Below are 22,439 nucleotides of genomic sequence, written 5' to 3'. Positions count from 1 at the left end.
TAAAACCACTTTCATAAAGGACCTTGCTTCACCTTTCTCCTTTTGTCCCACTCGTCTTTGCCGGGGTGGGGTGCTTTGGAGTGTGTAGTATGTTCTATTTCGTCATTTCCACTCCCTTTCCTCAAACAATTCACTGGTTTTGTCATGTTTTAAGTTCTTCAACACAGTATTTGTCCCCTCTTTTAACTCCCTTCAAAAGCTTCCTTGTAAAGGGGTCATTCCTTGCTCAATGAATATGGGGTTGTGTGAAGAGTCAGGATGAGAAAGAAAATACGGGGAGCTGGACCCTTTGAAGAATGATGTTTTGACTGTATTTTGTTTACAGCTGGTTGTGATTAGGCTCTTCCCTCTAAGGTCCGTCGTAGGAGTTTAAACCTACAGCTCTGGCTGATGGCGCCCAATAAAATAAAATAAAAAACTTCTCTGCTCCAGTTTTTTCTCAGGGCAGGGTGGGGGTGTTTCCTCAATTTCCATGGCCACAGACACAGAAGTCGCTTCCTCATCTTCGATTCCAGGATGCTGGTGGGGACGGGGGACGGGGGACCGGGGACCGGAGACCGGCACGGGCACGGGCACGGGCACGGGCATGGGCATTTGTCTTCTCCGTACTTCCCAATTAACGCCGCCCCAACCCGGCTGACTTAACGGCCATTACCCTCATCTGATGCTGCGTTCATTAACCTTTTAGAGAATTCCTTCAGTCACCACCTATGAAAATATTTGGGGGAGCTCCTGGGACTCCCACGGCGACAGTATGGATTCTTTGAGTTGATTTCTTACGGTGAAATGTTCTTAGTGCTATTTTTCTTACTGGATTTTGGGTCTGCATAAAGCGATCGTCCGCATCATCCTGGCTGCGAGCGGGTGTTGTGGGAGGTTAGGGGGAGAAATTTGGAGTAGAAGGCAAAATGGAGCGCAGAATACTGTCAGGGTGCGCACGTGGAAGCGGTAAAATGAAGCTTAACAAAGTTGGCGCCATGAAGCTAAAGACTGCCACACCTGGCCTAACTTGCTCCGCCTAATGGCGGGTCGAACCCGCCGGCGGAGCCCACGTTTGTAGTTCCTCCCACACGGCAACCTCTTACCCAATCAGTGATTTCGGCTTCGCGAAATAGGTGCTTATTGGCTTTCGCGTAAAAGCTCGGGGTTACTGACGTTTCCACCTCTTCCCGGCCTCTCAGGTAACTGGCGTTTCTGACAACCAATCAGGAAGAGGATCTGGGTGAATGCCGGCCTTTTACTTTACTGAGTGGCCAATCCGGTGGTAGGCTCACCTCCCCCTCTACCCAGAGTCACTGCTGCGGCCGCCGCCATTTTAGCGTTTTGTCAGAACCTTCCGCGCCGCGAGGAAGCATTCTTGCTGATTTCCGTGCGGGTGAGAGACTTCGACCTCCTCCATTTTCTTTCTTTTTTACTCTACTAAATCTTATCTCACTGTCTTGGGCTTCATGGGTACCTCCCTTGGGTATCAGAGGGGTCGCGGCCTCCGCACCGGTAACAGCTTATTTTGGTGCTCGGCGTTTCGCGGTGAGCCCGAACCTCCCTTCCCCCACGACCTCCTCCGGGAATACCTTGCTTTTTCCCACCCTACTGTCTACCCGACTTGGCTCGGCTTCTTGCCTCAAGGTTTCCACTGAGATAGTCCGTTTTTCGTGAGACTTAGAAATTACAACCCTGTTTTGAGAGTTTCTCAGGCCTTCAGATATGGATGTCTTCGTTCCTCAGTCTGAAGCCCCCTATTTTTGGCCACGCATTTCTCTGTTAAGCAGGAGCCCCGAGGGAGGCGTTCCCCGTTCTAGCACTTCCTGTAATCGCCTCACCCATTGCTGTCTGGCCGTTGTTGCCCGTTTACTGTTCGAAAGGAAACTAAAACGTAGTTATAATAAGGCCCACTTTCCCGGAAATGGTGGATAACGGTTATGAGAGGAAAAACCAATTCATAATTTCAGGTATTCAGTCTTCGTTTTCTGACTATCGTCATAATGGATAGAAAAGCCCAGTTCCCTCAGCGCTGCATTTATGCTCTCACTTTCATTTCCGTTCTTGTTTGAAACTCTTACCATCTCTTACCAAACCCTTTGTGTGCTGAGTAACCCTCTCTGTTACACATCTCTCGTTTTTAGTTGGTCTGTAGCTGCTATTGTAGGGGTCCTCCGTATTCCCATTGGTTGCTGTTCAGAAGTAAGCAAGTGAAAGACGGAAAACCTGTTTGGAAATATTTACTAGAATGGAAGGATGTGACAGTATATGTTTTTAATTGATGTGGGCCTAAGGCCTCGTTAAAATTGTTTCTTCTCATTCAGGCAGAGATGGTGAAGCTGTTCATAGGAAACCTGCCGCGGGAGGCTACAGAGCAGGAGATCCGCACACTCTTCGAGCAGTATGGGAAGGTGCTGGAATGTGACATCATTAAGAACTACGGCTTTGTGCACATAGAGGACAAGACGGCGGCAGAGGATGCCATTCGCAACCTGCACCACTACAAGCTGCATGGGGTGAACATCAATGTGGAAGCCAGTAAGAATAAGAGCAAAACCTCCACGAAGTTGCATGTGGGCAACATCAGTCCCACCTGTACCAACAAAGAGCTTCGGGCCAAGTTTGAGGAGTACGGTCCAGTCATCGAATGTGACATCGTGAAAGATTATGCCTTCGTACACATGGAGCGGGCAGAGGATGCGGTGGAGGCCATCAGGGGCCTCGACAACACAGAGTTTCAAGGTGAACCACCACCCTCTGTGGGAAGAGGGCTGAAAACAAGGCTAGGTGAAGAAAATAGGTTGGATAAGATAAGTAAAAGGGAGGGGTTTGGGGTAGAGGTTCAGCTGGTGGCTGGCTGATGTTAAAGGATTAAGTGTAGGTGATGGACCTAAAATGGAGGATGCCTGGGATTTAGAGGCTTTACCTTAGGCGAATCAAGACTCTGGGAGTAAAACCAGTTGGCTTTAGTTTGGAGCCCCTGAGGCTTTTATACCTATTAGTGCAGAAATTCTTTTTTCTGAAGACTTGCCCAGTTACATTGTCTTTATAGGGGGAGGGAGTAGTTGGGCACATTGTAGTTTTTCATTCATAATTTATTGCCTCAGCACAGTATAGGCATACTTCAGAGATGCTGCAGGTTCAGTTCCAGACCACTGCAATAAAGTGAGTATTGCCATGAAGCCAGTCAGAGCAAGTTTGGTGGTGGAGGGTCTTGCCTAAAATTTGGGAAGGAAAAGAAAGCAGTATCTGTGAAACACAATAAAGCAAGGTGTGCCTGAATCGGCATTTTTCTTTATTTTATATATATGAAGAACTTGGCAAAAGCTACTTAAGTGACACATTAAAGAGTAGAAACCCTGTTAAGCTCCTCCACCTTATCCCAACTCATAATTTTTCAGTAAAGATAACTAGTGATTAGATAACTGGTGCCATTAAAGGGCTGTACCTCTTGTTTGTACCAAGAGGTTCTATTTTTGAGGAAGAGACTAATTTTTTTTTTTTGAGGAAGAGACTAATTTCAGGAGTTTCTGAGAAGGAGGTATTGAGACATTTTGGGGGAAGACAGTAGTGGCAGTGCCTTCACTCTGGTTTGGGGGGAGCTGGCGGGATTGATGAACTTCAACATCCTTTGTGAATAGATAACTTAGATGGGTGTTGCCTTGAAGGCTTGACGAGGTGGATCATGTTAGTGTACCTGGAGGGCAGCATGAGCGATGCTGTGGACTTTCTCGCTTTGGGAGGTATCTTTTCTTGGTTTTAAGATCCAAGCTTCTGTGGCAAGAGTGGCAATCACGAGGGGACTGGTAACCATGGTGAGTTGTTAACTTCTTTCACCCCCTTTGGGTCCCCAGTGTTAAAAAAGAACCTTTTCCCTTTGATTGTAACTACTTCCAAATTATTTGATATCCCCACAACTCCTTGCTACATTTTTAATGTACACTCCAGCCTTTTTAGCCCAGACCCAAGGTAGTGGCTGCTGCTTTCCCTGAGTAATTGCTGCTATCTTTGCTGTTTATCTCCTTTAAATGGGACCTTTCTTAGAGATGGAGGTCTCATCATTATTCTTCCAAGTAACGGGTGCTCTGTGTCATGGGTATTGCTGTGAGTTGTTAAGCAGAAGTGTTGTAGGTCTCCCAGGTCTAGTTTGTTTTCCTGTTTTAATTGGTAAGTTGAGAATTATTGTGTGTCAACAACTTAATTGGGAGCAAAGGCTGCTCTTGTGGAGGGTTTGTGGTCTGATACCTAATTTTTGGACAAGAAGATGTGGTGTCTGCTTGTAGAAGTTAAACGTGTAAGGGAGGAACAGTGTGGACTGATTCAGGTCAAATCTTTTAGCATTTGATCTTTAGGCTCTCTGTTTGCCCTATTTTTCTTATTTTTAGCCATTTCTCCTTAATACTGCCTAGTAGAGTTCTAAGTGTATGCAGGGTAGCAGTATATGTTAGTGGTCCTTTCCCCTTTCAGTTTCTCAGTGTTAGGTATTCAGCTAGGCCCTCAGTATAAGGGGATTCCTATCCTCATTGAAAATAGATTTGACTCTTGGACAATACAGGTTTGAATTTCATAGGCATAAGTGGGTCCACCCAGTTCAAACCCATGTTGTTCAAGGGTAAACTTTCTATTATTCGCCCATTTAAAAATTTTAGATCTTTTAAAAACTTAGCTGCTTTTTCTAGATTATATCAGGGCATTTATTAATGATCTTTTATGTCTTGAATGTGCTTGGTTGGTTCCTTGGTTACACTTATTTTCTCTGATTTTGATAGGTGCCAAAGTGGCCCTCTGGGCAAATGCCCAAATACACAGATTATCACATTAAAGCACTCAAATATTTAATTGCATTTCTTAACTATTAACCCGCAGACTACACCTACCAGATGTAATGTTTAAACCATGACTTTCTTTTTGTCATTTTGGTCCTTCTGCCCTAGAACCTAACTTTAATTGCAGGTGAATTTTGTGTTTACTATTTTCTGTAATGTTAGATGAATAGATGACCTGTTGACTCTCCCCTGCTTTTAATCATTCATTTCTTTGACATCTGCCAAGTTTAGGTGCATCACAGCCAATTGCATTAGAAAGTTTTTTTTGGAATTTTGCTTACCATGAAATTGGTAGATAATGTTAGGCAGAAATGCTTCTGTGAAAAAGTTAAGCTTTTCCAGGAAAGTTTTTTGGGGGTGGGGGTGGGTTAGGTTTTCAAAAGTGGTATTTTGCATTTTCAGAATACAAATTGTAGTTTTCAGCAAAAATAGGAGAAAGTGCATATTCTTAGAATCTCAGATCTCTAGTTTAAGGTTTTTGAAAAAGTACTTTAATCTTGCTAAAATGAACAGTTTGATCCACTGCCTGGTATTACTGGTTACTCTCCACTTTTGTATTCCCCTTTTTCTTCCATGTTTTTTCATAATCTTTAAAAGAAATTCAGGCATCTTGTGACCTCCCTGCTCTGTTTCCTTTGATTCTGCTAGGGGTCACCAGAGTTAGTTGTCAAGTTGTAAAGTATCATTGTTAGGATGAATAGCAGAACCAGCAATTTAAAGAACCCAGTTAAAGGGCGAGCAGTCTTTCAACTTGTATTTTACTCCTATTCCCCTAGTTCATGAGTGTTTTTTCCAAAAATCTAAAATTGTTTATCATACTCAGCCATAGATGAAGTCTGGATCACTCTCTGTCAGTGGTAACTTTAGAGTTATTCTAGTTTCTGATGTTGGACTGGGGTGAGAGTCTGGGGGACTGGTCTTTGCATTCTCCTGCGTAATGAAATCAGAGTCTTGATAGTGAAGATTGGAGGTTCCAGAATCTTATTGAGCACCCTTGTTTCTTTTGACATTGGGCCACTTTTCAGAGTAGTTTTTGTCCACAGTTACTTGGCAAAGATGGAGGTACTTGTTTTTGCAAGAGAGTAGTTTCTTTCTTAAGCATTAAACTAGAGTTGGGTGTTAGAGCGAAAACATTTCTTCATCTAATCTTTGTCTGAAATCAGGTCATTATACTAAAGTTATGTATTGGACTTAAAAAAAATCTTTCTGGCATTGACTCCTGCATTAGCGTTGTCTAGGTAAAGCCATTGCTATGACCAGTATCTGGGGCAGGGGCTGGGGCTATGACTAAGAGTGATAGCAACCCTTCTTGCGTCTGTTTCTTCAAGGCAAACGAATGCACGTGCAGTTGTCCACCAGCCGGCTTAGGACTGCGCCCGGGATGGGAGACCAGAGCGGCTGCTATCGGTGCGGGAAAGAGGGGCACTGGTCCAAAGAGTGTCCGATAGATCGTTCGGGCCGAGTGGCAGACTTTACCGAGCAATATAATGAGCAATATGGAGCAGTGCGTACACCTTACACCATGAGCTATGGGGATTCGTTGTATTACAACAACGCATACGGAGCGCTCGATGCCTACTACAAGCGCTGCCGTGCTGCCCGGTCCTATGAGGCAGTGGCGGCTGCAGCTGCCTCCGCGTATAATTACGCAGAGCAGACCCTGTCCCATCTGCCACAAGTCCAGAACACAGCCATGGCCAGTCACCTCACCTCCACCTCTCTCGATCCCTACGATAGACACCTGTTGCCGACCTCAGGAGCTGCTGCTACAGCTGCCGCTGCTGCAGCAGCCGCTGCTGCTGTTACTGCAGCTTCCACTTCATATTACGGGCGGGATCGGAGCCCCCTGCGTCGCGCTACAGGCCCAGTCCCCACTGTTGGAGAGGGCTACGGTTACGGGCATGACAGTGAGTTGTCCCAAGCTTCAGCAGCCGCGCGGAATTCCCTGTACAACATGGCCCGGTATGAACGGGAGCAGTATGCGGATCGGGCGCGGTATTCAGCCTTTTAAAGCTTGAGGTGAGAGCGGTGGGGTGTCACCTGTTCTGGTTTTGCCGTCCTTCCTGCAGCCTAAAGGCTCCAGTTAGGCTGCCCTGCTTGCTTGCTTTTGCAGGGTTATGGTAAGGTTACCAGCATGGTTCAGAGGCTAGGGAAAAGTCCTAACTAGTTAACTTTTTGAAATATTTAAACATACTTAGCCCTCATGGCTATATTTCCAGAGCTCCTTGTAGTGGGAATCAATCTGATTCTATTTATGTCTGGAAAAACAAAGAATGGTGTGATGAATCTTGGGTCACACCTGTGTGCTGTAATTGAACTGAACCTGAGACCCAGACATTCAGATTCAAGTGTGCTGTTTTTCAGAGCCTTTGTTGAAATTCCTAGGTATGTGACATCACTAAGGTCTGCAAGTTTCCTGTTCTACTTTGTGCTGTGTGAAAGGTCTGATAAGACCTGTAATGATAAAAATCAATAACTCTACAGTTACCTGGTCATTACTGCTCAGGTCCCAGTTAGTATGAAGACTACCCAAATGGCATCATCTTAATCTTGAAGCAGTGTATTTCTGACATTCCTGAACAGTTCACCCCCTAATGAGCTTTCTAGGAAAAACTCAACTTGATGTTAAGTTGGGGCAGAGAGGAATAGAAAAGGTATCTTCTTTTGATTTATAAAATTGAGTCCAACAAGGAATCTGGGGCATAGACTCAAATCAATCTTTACCACGCAGCTCAGATTCATTCCCTAAATAGAATGCCCACTCCATTGCTTTATCTTTGAATCTGTCCTGTGAGAGCCTGTTTACTTTGCTCTAAACTGTCCCCACAGTGTTAGGTTTGACATCCTCTCCACTTCTTCAGGGTAGATGATAATATAAATATGCATGCACACCTGTTAATTTTACTCTCTCGATAATTTTCATATACCATGTTGGGAGCTTTGCCTTAAGCCAGTGATTTTCAACCAGTCGTGCCATGAGAATTTAGGGGCGCTGACCTCTTTTTCCTTAGATTGCCAAATTAAAAAAAAAATGACAACAGCCAACACAACAATAGCTGTCTGATGTGAATGAATCCAAATGATTCCCCCCCACCCCCCCATCAGCAAAAAACACAAACATACATTTTTTTGGTGTGCGACAGAATTTTATTGATGTGTGTGCCATGAGATGAAAAAGGTTGAAAATGGCTATTTTAAACAGATCACTCCCTTCATCCTCCTATTAGTTGTGGGCATTTAATCCTCTTGAACAACCAGCTCTACCTTGAGTCCTCGGGCTTTTTCCTCTGCTACACATTTTGAATCTCATGATTCATTTGGCTCTACCTGAGTATATTCTCTTTTGATGCTTGCCAACTTTGGACTCAGGGTGTTTTGAGATTGTTGTATTAAAGGGTGATTGTCAATGCCCTTTGTTTTGAGTATCCCCTAGTGTGCCCCAGACATTGATCCAAAATCCTGCAGTAACGGAGTGGGTGATAACTCTGTCATCTTTTCCTTTAGGGCAGAAGGTATATAACTTGCCCAGGGTTATTAGAAATAGGAAATCACTCAAAGAGCTGAAAGAGAAATTTGATGTGTAGCTTATACTTGCCCTCCAGAACATTTTTAGTTTTTTCCCTAGGCAGAGTCAGATGCCCTCAGGTCTTTCAGCTTGTTCAGTTGATGCTACATTTGCCTAGACTTTAAATGATTTTTAACTTGGACCTTGGTAGTAACTCCCAGGTTCAAACATATTTTTGACTTTTTTACCCCAGAGAGCTAATTGGAACCTTGCCCTTTTCCCTGCCTTCCAATGACAGTTTGTGATGTGGAATTACCTTCTCTGAGGATTGCTAATGTTAACATCAAGGGAAATGCAATGTCTTTGCCTACGCTCATGAAAAACACAACAAAACGTGATTTAATTTAAAGAAAGGCCCCAGTCTGGGATTGCTTGACCTTCCCAGTTACTCTCTGGCCTTCAAGCTCTTCAGTTTTAGAGATTATTGTGAAACTGTAGATGGGTACAAGTAAGTAAACTTACCAAAGTCAAGTTAGCAGACTTTGTAGAGATGTTCTTTGAAGTTTTAAGTGAGAAAGCCCTTTTGAGCTTTGCTGTAAAGCCCCTGTATTGTGCTCTCTTTCAGGTGGGATGTGTGTGGGCTGAAATTCCGAGCTGCAGTTGTGCATGAGAATACACCCTTCATGGTACCCTGTCTCCGGGACGTTCTCGGCTCTGTGCGTTCAGTCCCTCAGGAACTATGGACCTTAATTTACCTTGCTAAGTTCAGACCACCTCTTCCTTTCCTCTCTCCTGCCCATTTTCCTGTTCTTCCTGTCCTCCAGTATTTCTGTAGCTTCCCATTCATGTTCTGTTCTCCTAGCAGGCCTCGTTGTGTGCAGAAACTGTGGTGGGGGCTATGCCGTCTCCCCACCTCCTGCCTCCAGTGGGTGTTGGATTTGGGAATGACCCTGGTGAGAGTGTCACTGCTTCTGAGCCTTTGGCCCAAAGGCTGTGGCAGGTAGACACAAAGAGTTGGATCACTTTTTTCTTTCCAGTGAAATAAATGGTTTTTCAACTTAGGATATGTGTGCTTTGAGAGAGTTCTTGCTTGGGCTTATGTCTGGGTTCTTTATTTGTCCCTGAAAGAGAGGGGGAGGATGGAAAGCTTGACATTCAGCTCTGAGTGGACATTACTGTGTTTATTTTCTTCCTTGTAGGTAGGCTTTATATGTGCCAAAGGAGCAAGAGGGGTTAAACAGAAGAACCCCGGCAGGCAGACTTATTCCAGTAAAGACTTCCTCCCACTGGTCCACCTTTGTTATAAAACCATTACTTACTAGTAGTTTGGAGATGTAGGTCGTTTCCTGCTCGAGAAGCAGTCATCACCCATCCTTTAGTACTACCATTCCAGCCTCCCAGCCAGTATATCTACCTGGGCTTACTTCCAAGGAAGAGGTCTAAGAAAAGGAAGGGTTTGAGGGAACACTATCACTTTTTATGTAATATGGAAAAATAACCCTTTTTAATACCTTTTGCCATCTATTTGTGTAGATTTGACAAAATCCAAAGAATCCCACTAATACCTCGTTACTTGTACCTAAAGCCTTTAGAATACTCTAGCGTTGAGTTTTAGATTATTTAACAATGAGGATGGGTTGGTGAGTGCAGGGAAGAGCCACTTCTTAGCTTGGTTTATGCAAACAGACTGTCCTCTAGATTTTTTGGTCTATACTTGCTCCATTTTTAACATGTATATAGTAGGGGACTATCTCATTAGGGGATTTCCCAGAATCATTCATACAACACATACTGAGCACCTACCGTATGCCAGGGATTGTGCTTTTAGGAAAAGTGGACTGTGGTGATGGGAGATAGGAAAGAGGAGCTGGTCTTTAGTTGGGGGATTTCTCAGATTTTCATGTATGGCCTAGATGGGTATACCTTTGTTATGGATGCAACTTGTAATTTACTAAATATTTGTGTGAAACCCCTTGGTAGGTGTTTCATGTGTTCTTTAATGTAGTCATTTTTCTGTTAATTGCAGTCTTATTCTACCCGCAAGACGACTAATTGCTGGACATGGAAGCTATCTTTGGTGAAAGATTAAATGGTTAAGACGGGGTGGAAATAATTCCTATGGGTAAGAAGTGGTCAATAACATCATGACAGACATCTAGACTACATTGGGTTGGTGGTTTTCCACCACTTGGAGGTTGTGTCTATTTTGGTCCCTTTTCCTCTTAAAAGACCCATCACAAATCTAAACTTTTACTGAGAAATACCTCTTGGTCTGATAGGTGGGTTTAGCAAGTTTTAAAAGATGGAGGCTTAACAGTATTCATTGATTCAACCAAGTATTTTGTGTGATACTCTGCAAGGTGTTTTAGGTGCTGGGGATACCTACAGACAAAACATATAGAGAATATTTTTTAGATGGGAATGGTCAGTGAAAGTTTCCTGAGGTGGTGATGTATCATGGTAGATTAAATATGGAAGTAACATAATTCTTTCTGGTTGAAATTTAAAGGGAGTAATTTTTGCTTTTTGCTTTTTGCTTTGAAAGCATGGTCTCCCTCTAACAGCCTAAGAGCAGTTTTTCATGACTGCCAGAACCTGGGCTAGTTTAATGTTGTATTTCTACTATAGCTTTTAAAAAAAAGCTAATTACTCATTAAAGGGAAAAACCCTATTAAAAAGAGTGGAAAAATAGTGATTTCTAAAATCTGATTTAAAATGGTTGAATTTAACTTGCTGATATTTAACATTAAGTTTTTGAAATTTTTGTTTAAACTTCCAGTCAAATGTATCTCTTGGGGCCATGTAGTCTGTGTAATTGACAGAATTATACTGTCATGTGTCATTACTTAGCTCAGGAGTTACACAGTTTTTCAGAGTATTGCTTTATTTTAATACACTGATTTTTCTGTAGCCTGCCATCATTCATCCTCTTAAATGTGATTCACATTCACCTTAAAGCTACCTTTGTAGCAACTAACTGAAGTACTACTCACTGATTGCCTACCATGGGGAGTACAAAGATAAATAGGGCGTGGTGCCTGACCTCACCTTGCCTCCACAGGAACTTTTCTGTTTAGGCCTCGGGGGTGCCGATCATGTGTGCATCCCTGGAAGTCAGGTGGGGAATGGGCACACTCCTGTAGGGATGGCCTGTGGCCCAGCCTGGTTCTGGATGGATGAAAGGTCTTAAGAGGGCAGTTTTCAGGATGATTCTGGGGTTTAGCTTGGTGTTAGACCTCTTAATGTTGACTTAAAAGTCTTCTAGGTGTCCTCAAAATTGGGGTTGACTTGGGTGAAAGCTAAGTGAAACCAGGCTTCTTATCCCTGGTTAATGCATCAGAATTAAAGTAGATTTTAGGGGGGTTAGAGTAGTGAGGTATACTTTACATTATGGTAGTAAGTGCTATTGGAAACTACTGGAAGGATGTTTGCTCAGTACTAGAGCGCTCCACGTGGTTGGTCAGCGGCTGAGGAAAATGGAATTCCCAGAATGGTGGCAATGGGAAGTCCCAAGGGAACTTTTTCTGCAGAGGGCTTGGAGAACAGTAGTCTTAAGTTGGAGCGGGAGACAGAGTTCCAGAAGGGGAAGTCTCCCAGACAGAATGAAGAAATTCCTGTATATGAAGATTTTGAGGAAATTTTGGTTCATTTGAAGATTTCAGAGCTGAATTACTGATAACTACGTAGAAAATAAATGAAAAGGTAAAAAAGTAAATAAAAACTTGTAAAATATAATTATGGGGCTCAACCTTGTCAGTCATGGCCACCCTGTAACAATAATTATCATTTAAATTTGGAGATTGGGGAAGTACGGATGGGTGAGTAATGAGGTATATTTAGGACTAAAACTCAAATTCTGTAATAGAAATCAGTAGAGAACTTTAAAAAGTAAATTTTAGAGAACTGTCATCTTAAACACAAAGGTAAGGAACAGCTAAAAAGCTAAAAGCCATTGCCTCGGGAGGATGGGGCAGGAGACTTGAAAGTCTTTTGTTACTTGCTTTGTTAAACCATATTCATGGATTATTTTGATAGAAATAAAGTTGTCATGCTAACAGTTCTTTTTTCTGTCTCAAGCCTTAGCTGGTGGCTTAACACTCAATGAACTGTCCAACTTCTCACCAAATGTGAATCTTCTACCAACAGTAGGGACTTTTGTTTTATTTTATTGTCAGGTAAATAGCACCCCTGAGATACAAGGCAGTCTGTCAAGGAGATAATATACTAAAGGAGGAGGAAGTACTTAGCTAATGTTACCTAAACCTAAAAAGCGGAATTGTTTTATTACTGCTCTTGTTTTCTCTGACTTGTCCACAGTGCTCTGTGTGCAGTGGGGCTGGTTCTTTAAGGGCTGGGCCTGCTGGTTACCTTTAGTACCTACATCAAACGTTTGCAACAAGATGGTACCTCCAGTGGTTTCCAAGGAATATTGGAACCAGATTTCAGAGTTTGGAGCTTGCTTAGTATAGAACTTTCAGTTTGATCCATTTCATCCCGCCCATTGCAGGGGGAACAAAGGTACTTTTTACCCATTGGCTTGAGCTGGAGTAGGATATTCTGATTTATTTGTAGACCCAAAATGGTTTGAAGAGCAGACTTTAGTAGTGAACAATAAAAATTTTTCTGGGAAAGCCAGAGAACATCCTGGCAGCTAGGATGCCCCCCAAGAGTCCAGTAGAATATTAACATGTCACATCCATATAATGCAGAAGGTCCAGCAAGGTAGGGGGACAGGTTCTTAATATTCACCTCAAGAATTATGAGATGAAATTAATAGGCTATATAATCAATCCTTACATTTTTTGTCTACATTTTTTATTTTATCCTACCCTGAGGACATGTTTATTGATTTTAGGGGAAGGGAGGGAGAATTGATCAGTTGCCTCTTGCACCCTGACCAGGGACTGAACCGGCAACCTAGGCATGTGCCCTGACTGGGAATTGAATCTGTAACATTGAGTTCACGGGGCAACACTTCAGCCAACTGAGAGCCACACCGGTCCTGGGCTGCCCACATTTTTTAATATCTCAGAAATTTAGATGTATCGATATCTGTAGTTTAATTGGCAGTGCTTTGGTTTTAGTGGTACATGAATTAATGCGTATTAAAAGCAATGATATACCTTAAACAGGATTTTTGATTAGATGAAATATGGTGACTTTGCATGACTACAAGCATATTGTGTAAACTATTCCTAGAGATGAAGTGGTATTTTACATTTTGCTACATGTCAGATAGTTCTCAAAAGTTATTTTATTTTGTATTTCTACCAGCAAGGTATGAAAGTGTTTCCTTAAACCCTCATCATTGCATCTGTTCATCTTTTCCAACCTGATGGGTTAAAATGGTATTTTATAGTTATGCCTAGCATCTGTTTTTATGAGGTTGATTTTTTTTTAAACTTTATTGTTGACACTATTACAGGTATCCCCATTTTCCCGAGGTTGATCATCTTTATGTTGTATAAAGAGCTGTTTGTATTTCCTTTTTGTCTTTTCATAGCCTTAGTCCTTAGCTTTTTTTTTTTTATTTTTAAAAAAATTTTAAAAAGGATTTTAGTTTCAGAGGGCGGGGGAGGGAGGGAAAAAGAGGGAGAGAATCAGTCAGTTGCCTCTCACATGCTCCCACCAGGCACCTGGCCTACAACCCAGACATGTGTCCTGACAGGGAATTGAACTGGCAGCCTTTCAGTTCGTAGGCCAGCAATCAATCCACTGAGCTATACCTGCTAGGACAGTCCTTTTTAAAAAATTGGGTGTTCTGTTAATTTGTGGAAGCAGTGTATAGATTAAGAAAACTAGCTCTTTGTGATACGAGTTGTTAGTGTTTTTCCCAGTTTGCCATTTTTATTTCATGATGTTTTTGTCCCACAATAAATGAAATGTATAGTAGTTGAAATCCAGTATTTTCTTTTAAAGACCTTAAAAAATCTTTTTAAGGATTTTGCATTATACTTGGGATTTCTGCACTTAAAGAACATAAGGAAATGTTTTTTTTTTCTGGTACTTTTACAGTTTTTTTTTTTAAGTTTAAAACTTGAATGTATTTGAAAATTATTTGAAGTGAAGTAGATATGTAGCTTTGTGTTTTAGATGGTCACTAGTTAGGGATCAAATTGAAATAAATTGCAGTGGGACTAAAGAGGTGAAAATACTGTTATTAGAACATATCTCCTTTCCTGATTATAAGAAAGAAACTTTAGTGCTTTTCTTTTTTTAAAGATTTTTATATTACTTTTTAGAGGAGAAGGGAGGGAGGAAGAGAGAGAAACTGTCAGTGTGTGGTTGCCTCTCTCATATACCCTACTAGGGATCTGGCCCGCAACCCAGGCATGTGCCCTGACGGAATCGAACTGGCGACCCTTTGGTTCACAGGCCAGCACTCAGTCCACTGAGCTGTGCTAGCCAGGGTGTATAGTCTTAGTGCTCTTTTGATGAAAGACTGGAATCAGCAGGACATAGATAGCTTCTTCCTACTCTAATAAACTGCTTATCTAGGTGGGACCACTGCCCTAAACCAATTAAATCACAGTTTCCTGGGATTGGCCTGGTGGGCAAAATCAACCCTGGTTGTAAACCTGTGTCTAGAGTGATATGATTAATGTGCTTTATGGAGTGGGGTAATCAAGATTGTTGTGATTTGGCATGCCTGTCCTCCAGGGACTCAATTTGTAGGATTCAACCTACAGAACCTGCTGAAGAAACCTACCAGTCCAGTTGCGACAATGCCCAGGGCTACAGGGAACCATCCCTGTCTCTCAGTCAAGATGGGTGAGAATGACATTTCTTTCCTTACCTATTCCTTCTGTGTCTGGTAACACTGTTTTCATCTCAGGTGGGCCACGTACAGACCAATTTGGGCGTAGATAATGCAAGTTTTAACTCTTTGAAAAAAATTTTCTTTGGCAAATTATCCTCATTGGCCATCCTAACACAAAGCTTATGTGCGGTGCTTAGGATCTCCTCATATTTGGTGAGAACCATCTTGATATGCAGTAATTGTGTTCCAATTCCATCTGGGTGCACTGTCGTCTTGGCCTGTTCTTACTTTTCTGTTAGGAGGAGTTTTTCACTGAGGCTCCATGGCTTTTTTCTTGAAAAAGGCTTCAAGACCATTTGTAGCCTCTTAAAATATGTAAGTTATCTTGTTGCAAGATACACCTTTAGACTTGGACCCAGTTATGGGGCCATTATGTTGACCTATGTGTATACATTGTTCCCCATGTTTCCTTCTATGTGGATATCTTATCCCTCAAGTTTCCTAGTAGTTGGAAGACTTGCTGAACCTTTACCCAACTGGCTTTCTGTAATGCTTGTAGGTCAAGGTACAGGTTATATATTAGCAGATGTCTTAATTTCTTGGTGTCCAAAGCCATGTTTTTTCTACCCCGTCTTGGCATCCAATTCTGATACGTTCTCTTGCTTCAAACAAGAACAGCTTCCCTCCCATCCCAATTTCATTAAAGTATTTGACATACTTCACATGGCTTGGTGTGTATAGACCAACATTCCTATTGGTTGGTCCAGTTGGTCATCAGAGAGTAATTTCATATGTAGTTCATACAACTTTGGATTTAGAAAAAGTCATATTAGGAACATAGCGATTTGCTTTACCAAAATAAGTAATGAAATACAAACAGTACCTGGGCATCATCAAAAATCAAATTGGTTATAAAACTTTTTTTTGAAAGATTTTTATGTATTTTTTTAGAGAGCAGGGATGGGAGGGGAAAAAGACAGAGCGAGAAGCATCACTGTGTAGTTGCCTCTTGTGCACCTCCAGTTGGGGACCTGGCCTGCAACACAGGCATGTGCCTTGACTGGGAATCAAACTGGCAACCCTTTGGTTCGTAGGCTGGCACTCAGTCCACTGAACCATACCAGCCAAGGCATAAAACAAATTCTTTAAATTTCCTTTAGGTTTTGGCGTTGAGTCTCTCTTAAGATGGCAGAAGGGTAAGAAATCTGGCTGGCAGTGTTTCCCCCCTTCACCAAGGGGGGATGGATAAATCACATCAGTGGTGTACCATTCTTAAACACCGGTTGATGTGGAGGGGTGCTTTGTTTTGGAGACAGGCCTTGCTCTTAATTTCTTGAAATTTATTTCTTGTCCTTATCTTAGCCATTTCTGTCTTTCCAGATTTCTTTATTATTCCAACCCTTTTCAACTCACTAGAACATCCATTCCATTGATATAAATTTCTTTTGTTCTTTACCTTCTTAATATTATCACTTCCATACACAACTTGAAATCCATAGCCAATAACTCATTCCTTTGTCTAACACCATCATTTTCCTTGCAAGTCCAGGGGCTGCCCAGTCCCCCAGCTTCATGATGCTTAGAGGAACGATAACCCAGATTAAATCCAATTTACCTATTCATCCACCTGGCAGGTGAGGCTGAAGGTGACTAGAGAAAAGCAGTCTCAGTGACTAGCCTAACTTTAAATGATCACAAACTTTGTGTAGATCTGTAATTCTGCCAAGCAGTCAAGAGTAGATCCCTGGTCCATTCCTATTCCCTTGTGTTTACTCAGCTAATGACCTGCCTCATACTTCACTGAGAAAAGCAGCAAAAGAGAAATTAAGCATTCTCATCACTCACCTTCTAGCATCTGTACCCAGATCATGTTCTCTCTTGGTAACTGCATTTGTGTGAGGCCAGTTGCTCTGTGTGTGCATTAGGGCCCATCCCCTTGCTCCTGCAGTTCCCCTCTCACGTCATCCATTTTTCCTCTTTACTGGCTCAATATTAGCATTGCAAACATTCTGTGCTTTCCATTAAAAAAGTTCTTAGTTCTATCTCCCCTGCCAGTTATGACTTCATTTCTTCATTTTTGTAGCAAAACTCAAAAACCTTCTCTGTGGTTTGTGTCTTCAGTTATCACCTACCGTTTTCTAGTCAACCCTCTTTAGTCAGGCCTGGCCATTCCACAGGAACGTTGCTAGTGCTTTCATGTTGCAGAATAATACGTCCTTAATATTGTGGTGGTTTGTCCGTTATGTTGTTATGATCCAAACTAACGGAAGTGCCACCATCTAACACTTACACTCTGGCCGAAGGCAGTCTAGGACATAGTAAATAAGTAAATTTTACATTAGGAGATAGGGGCTTTTTGTATTAAAGATAGAGTAAGGATTGGAAGAGCTAGAACAATGTATATGTGTGCAGATTACTATAATTAATAGGGTGGCCAAGCCTCATTAAGAAATTGACATTTGAACAGACTTGAATGAGATCAAAGTTAGCCAAGTAGACTTCTATTTTTATTTATTTTAATTTTTGACTTCAGAGAGAGGGGAAGGGAGGAGGGGAGGGAGGGAGGGAGGGAGGGAGGGAGGGAGGGAAAGAAACATCAATGTGTGAGAGAAACATTGATTGACTACCTTCTGTATGTGCCCCAAGCGGGGACTGAACCTGCAACCCAGGCATGTGCCCTGACCAGGAATTGAACCAGCGACCTTTCAGTTTGTGGGACAACACCCAACCAAATGAACTGATCCAGCCAGGAACCAAGCAGACTTCTAGAATTTCAAGTAGAAAGGTTAAACAAGAGCCCCAAGGTTCGGCGTTGTAGCTGACCTGTTCTAACATCAAGGAGATCAGGGGCAAGAGTGGAGTGACAGGGAGAGAGCACTAAGACAGGAGGTCAGATAGTTAAACCAATAGTTAAATGACCATCTAGGGTCCTTATGAGTGAAATAGTCTTGCATCATTTTTAAGCAGAGTATTATTATGTGATGCACTTTTTCAAAAGTGGTTTTATTTAGGTATTGTTTTCATAAATCACACCATTTTTTTTTTTTTTTAAAGAGGGCAAGGGAGAAAGAGAGGGAAGCATCAATGTGCCTCTCACATTGCCCCCTACTGGACACCTGGCCTGCAACCCAGGTACGTGCCATGACTGGGAATTCAACTTGTGACCCTTTGGTTTGCAGGCTGGCGCTCAATCCACTGAGCTCCACCAGCCAGGGCTGAATCACACCATTTTTAACAGTATACCTCAATCAAAATATAGAACATTTTTGTCACTCCAGTAAGCCTTTGTGCTGCTTTGCAGTTAATCCCCCTCAGTCCCTGGTCAGCTCTTAACTCTTCATCTACCTATTTATAACTTAACAGTATTTTGATATTTTGGAGTATTGTATTACTTTGTAATACAATTCATTTGACTTCTAGGACACAACATTCTTGGTTTTCCTACCTTCTCAATTTCTTCTGCTGATTCCCTTTCCTTTCTGACCTCTTGATTTTGTAGGCTCCATAGTTCAGATCTTGGTCTTTGGTGATTCTGTAGATTCAAATGCCATTCTATATACAGAAATTCCCAATTTCTATCTCCAGATCTTTATCCCAAACTCCAGATTCATATCCTACTACCCATCTGACATTTGACGTTTTTGCTTGGGTGTCTGATATTTCAAACACAACTTGTATAAAACAACTCTGGTCTCCACATCCCCACCTTCACTTACTCTGGCCAAATACTTGGGGGGTATACATACCCACATTCAGTCTGTTAGGAAATCTTGTTGGCTATCTCATCTCCCTGTCAGCACCCTAGTCAAAGTGATGAGCATCTCTCACCTGGATTTCCTAAGTTATTTCCTGATTGATCTTCCTGTTTCTACATTGTCTTCCATTTATTCACAATATAAAAGCCAGGAGTGGTATTTTTTTCCTAATCCTCACGTGACATTTTTTCATTGGCTCTTTTTTTTTTTTTAAAGATTTGATTTTTCTAGAGAGAGGGGAAAGGAGGGAGAAAGAGGGAGAGAAACAAATTAGTTGCCTTTTGCATGCCCCCCAACTGGGACTTGGCCTGCAACCCAGGCATGTGGCCTGACTGGGAATCAAACTGGCGAATTTTTCAGTCTGCAGGCTGGTGCTCAATCCACTGAGCCACACCAGCCTGGGCTTTTCATCACTTTTAGAAAGAGAGGAAAAGGGAAGAGACAGACAGAAACATTGATTGTAAGAAGTGTTGCTTGGTTGCCTCTCATAGGCTTCCTGACTGGATTGAACCTGCAATTTAGGAATGTGCCCTGACCAGGAATCGAATCTGCGTATTGTGTATAGGCCAACGTTCCAACCAACTGAGCCACACTGGCCAGGGCCCAAAGTGATCCTTTAAAAACAAAAATCAGTTAATGTCACAGCTACCCCTAAGGCCCAGGCATTTAATTCAGAATAAAAGTCACAGTCCACGGACAACCCAATAAAGCCCTTTGTTGTCTGCCCCCTCCTCTTAGCTCTCCGACTTTATTCTACTCTCCTTTGCTCACTCAGCTGCAGCCACATGAGATTGGACGGACTTTTTGTAGATCTGTTGACTACACATAAGGCCTTTCTTCCATTAGCATGTGCATCAGCTGGTTTCTCTAGATAAGCAGATTTGGGTTTTCAAGGTGAAAAAGGTTGACAAGTTTTCAGGCTGATAAAAATAAGGCTGTGTCTGTATCCTCTCTTCTCTATGCCTCTCAGGTAGCATTTCCAATTCCCTTGACTTTACTTATTGTCTAGATTATGAAGATTTCCAAATGTGTATCTGCAGCTCCAAATTTATTTCCTTTATGTTTAAATAAGCTGTGTTTGGCCAAGAGACCATGAAGGTTTGATACTTGAATTTGCACCTGTGGTTCCTTCTAATTTGCATAACCCCCAATTTTGCAAAACAGGTGTGTAGAGTTTCTCTTTGAGGACAGTGGTCATCAGTAAATGCTACTGGTTGTGAAGAGGAAGGGGTCAGGAGAGAAAAACTTGATTATATAAGAAGTGACAGTGGGGGAAGACATTTTGATGTTGCCATTACAGAGACTGGTTGGGTTTTTTCATGTGCTATGAAGCTGGACCTCTGCACCTTCCTTTCATTCCCTAGGGCCTATAATCCCTAGGTCAGTGCTGCTGCTGAACTTCCTACAGGATGGATCCTCCCTGCCCTCCACAAAGAATTATCCAGTCCCAAGTATCAGTAGTGCCAAGGTTGAAACCCTGTCCTAGGTGATTTCATCAATTCCCTAGGCTTTGTGTACCATCTGAAATAGTGCTAATATGACGGCCATAGCCACATGTGGTGCTGTGAGTATGAAATACCTATGGGATTTCAAAAACATAGTATGAGGAAGAATGTTACTCATTTTAAAATGATTGTTATATATTAAATGATGCTTGGGTAATTTAACAAAATACAGTATTAAAAATGATAGTTAATTTCATCTGTTTCTTTTTACTTTGCTAAATTGGCTATTAGAAGTTTTCAAATTACAGGCTTGGCTGGTGTGGCCCAGTGGACTGAGTGTCAGCGTGCGAACCAATGGGTCGCTGGTTAGACTGCCAGTCAGCACATGCCTGGGCTGTGTGCCCGGTCCCCAGTTGGGGCACATGCAAAAGGCAACCAATTGATGTATCTCTCCCACATTGATGTTTCTCTCCCTCTCTCCCTCCCTTCCCCTCTCAAAATAAATAAAATCTTAAAATTTTTCAAATTACGTATGTGGCTTGCATTTGAGGCTCACATGTTTTTGTTGGATAACGCTGATCTAGATGAAGACTCAAATTTACATCTTTTGTCCCAAACTTCTCCTCTCCTCAAAATTCAGGGATCCAAAGACCTATACTAAGTCTTCACTTAACATAGTTAATAGTTTAGAACTGTGGCAAAACAATGTATAACAAAACCAGTTTTACCTTAATCTAATTTGATAGTAAGAGTATCTTACAGCGTTCTCTTCAATGTTACGCAAAACGTTGAATGATGACCTGCTTACCTGAGAGTTCTCCTTGTTTGACTTACTATGTCTCAAACCTGTTGTCTGAAATAGAAATCCTGAGTTTCCCCACTTTAAAATAGTTTCTCCTCCAATTACCTCCATCTGTTTAAATGGTATTACTATCTATGTAGCTGCTCCAGCCAGATTTCTTGTAATCATCCTTGATTTCTTCCCTCATTTCTTATTCCCTCATCCATTCCTTAGCATGTATTATATTGAATGTTGCCACTTCTATTCATATCTTTGTAACATAGTCAACACCATAAAATCATCCCACAAGACTACTACAGTGGCTGCCTCCTGGCATCTCAATTCCTTCCTTTTTCCCTTCTCTTCCTTAAATTTAATCTCCATTCAGTAGCTGGGATGATAATTGATAAGTATAAATCATATTGTCACTCCGTAAGTTAGCAGCTTTCAACAACATCCCATTGTATTTAAAATAAAAAGCAGCTCTGGCTGGTGTGGCTCAGTGGATTGAGTACAGGCCTGCAAACAAGGTCACTGGTTGGATTCCCAGTCAGGGCAAAGGCCTGGGTTGTGGGCCAGATCCCCAGTTTGGGGCTTGAGAGAGGCAACCAATCAATGCATCCCTCACACATTGATGAGTCTCCCTCTTCCCCCTCCTTTAAAAAGTAAGTAAAATATTTAAAAATAAAAAGTCAATTCCTTATTTTGGCCTGAAATGCTTTGAAGTATCTGGCCCCTACCCCATATAATTTCAGGTCCTTTGCTCAGTTACCTCTAACCATACTGGTCCTCCTTTCAGATCTTTATACCCCAAATATTGTCCTGCTTCAAGGCCCCATTTCTACTTGAAAGAAGCTTCGGCACAGGAGCAGGCTGTGGGGTAGGACCAGAGAATTGGCGTGTGGCTGTTCTTAGGGCTGGAGCCTTGCCCCATCCCATCGTGTTCAGTCAAGAAAGCCAGAGCCCCGGCTGGTGCAGCTCAGTGGGTTGTGGGCTGGATCCTGTTTTGGGGGCGTGCAACAGGCAACCCATCAGTGTTTCTCCCTCCCTTCCCTCTCCAGAGATGGTGGAACTGTTTGATAACCTAAGAGGACTCTTTAGTTGAGATTTGGGGATCTTAAAATGCAAAGCTTGAGTGGGTTTGTCTCCTGGTTCCACAGCTGGGCAAGAAACAGGAAGGGGAGCTGGGCTCCTTGAAGGACTGGAGAGGGGATGACAGCCGTCTTCCCCATTATCTCCCTGCACAGATGGTCACTGTGGTCACAGCACCTGTACCTGTCCCTCCATAGTGATTTTCACAGCTGTAATTAAGGTTTGCTTCTCTACTAGGAAACTCGTCTCTCATTCATCACCCAAATCCTGGCTCATAGTAGGAATTCAAATGAATT

At 42.3% G+C, this 22,439-nt stretch overlaps 1 protein-coding gene across 5 annotated transcripts; it reads left to right on the top strand.

Annotated features, from left to right (window-relative positions):
• Positions 1 to 1,200: 1,200 nt before the first annotated feature.
• On the top strand, positions 1,201 to 9,479 carry LOC129068550 (RNA-binding protein 4). 5 transcript variants are annotated; one of them, XM_054570834.1, is made up of 4 exons: positions 1,201 to 1,375; positions 2,304 to 2,721; positions 6,134 to 6,767; positions 8,936 to 9,479. In XM_054570834.1, exons 2-4 carry the CDS (start codon positions 2,310 to 2,312, stop codon positions 9,312 to 9,314), a joined length of 1,425 nt encoding a protein of 474 aa, XP_054426809.1. In that variant the 5' UTR covers positions 1,201 to 1,375; positions 2,304 to 2,309; the 3' UTR covers positions 9,315 to 9,479. The 5 variants fall into 5 exon arrangements, with proteins under 5 accessions (XP_054426809.1, XP_054426810.1, XP_054426811.1 ...); XM_054570835.1 differs by having other exon boundaries at positions 2,304 to 2,766; positions 6,134 to 6,824; positions 8,936 to 9,070; XM_054570836.1 differs by lacking the exon at positions 8,936 to 9,479 and having other exon boundaries at positions 6,134 to 6,824.
• The last annotated feature ends 12,960 nt before the right edge of the window (positions 9,480 to 22,439 follow it).

Source organism: Pteronotus mesoamericanus, unplaced genomic scaffold (assembly GCF_021234165.1).
Source record: "Pteronotus mesoamericanus isolate MK-2021 breed Mesoamerican mustached bat unplaced genomic scaffold, CSHL_Meso_final contig_214, whole genome shotgun sequence".
Taxonomy (NCBI): Eukaryota; Metazoa; Chordata; class Mammalia; order Chiroptera; family Mormoopidae; genus Pteronotus; species Pteronotus mesoamericanus.
This window is presented reverse-complemented; position numbering and strand designations above follow the sequence as displayed.

Bases quoted from the DNA above. Each gene is read 5' to 3' on its own strand.
- LOC129068550 (XM_054570834.1), top strand. From the start codon at position 2,310: ATGGTGAAGCTGTTCATAGGAAACCTGCCGCGGGAGGCTACAGAGCAG. The intron at 2,722-6,133 runs GTGAACCACCAC...TGTTTCTTCAAG, and splicing joins CGACAACACAGAGTTTCAAG to GCAAACGAATGCACGTGCAG. The intron at 6,768-8,935 runs GTATGAACGGGA...GCTCTCTTTCAG, and splicing joins TCCCTGTACAACATGGCCCG to GTGGGATGTGTGTGGGCTGA.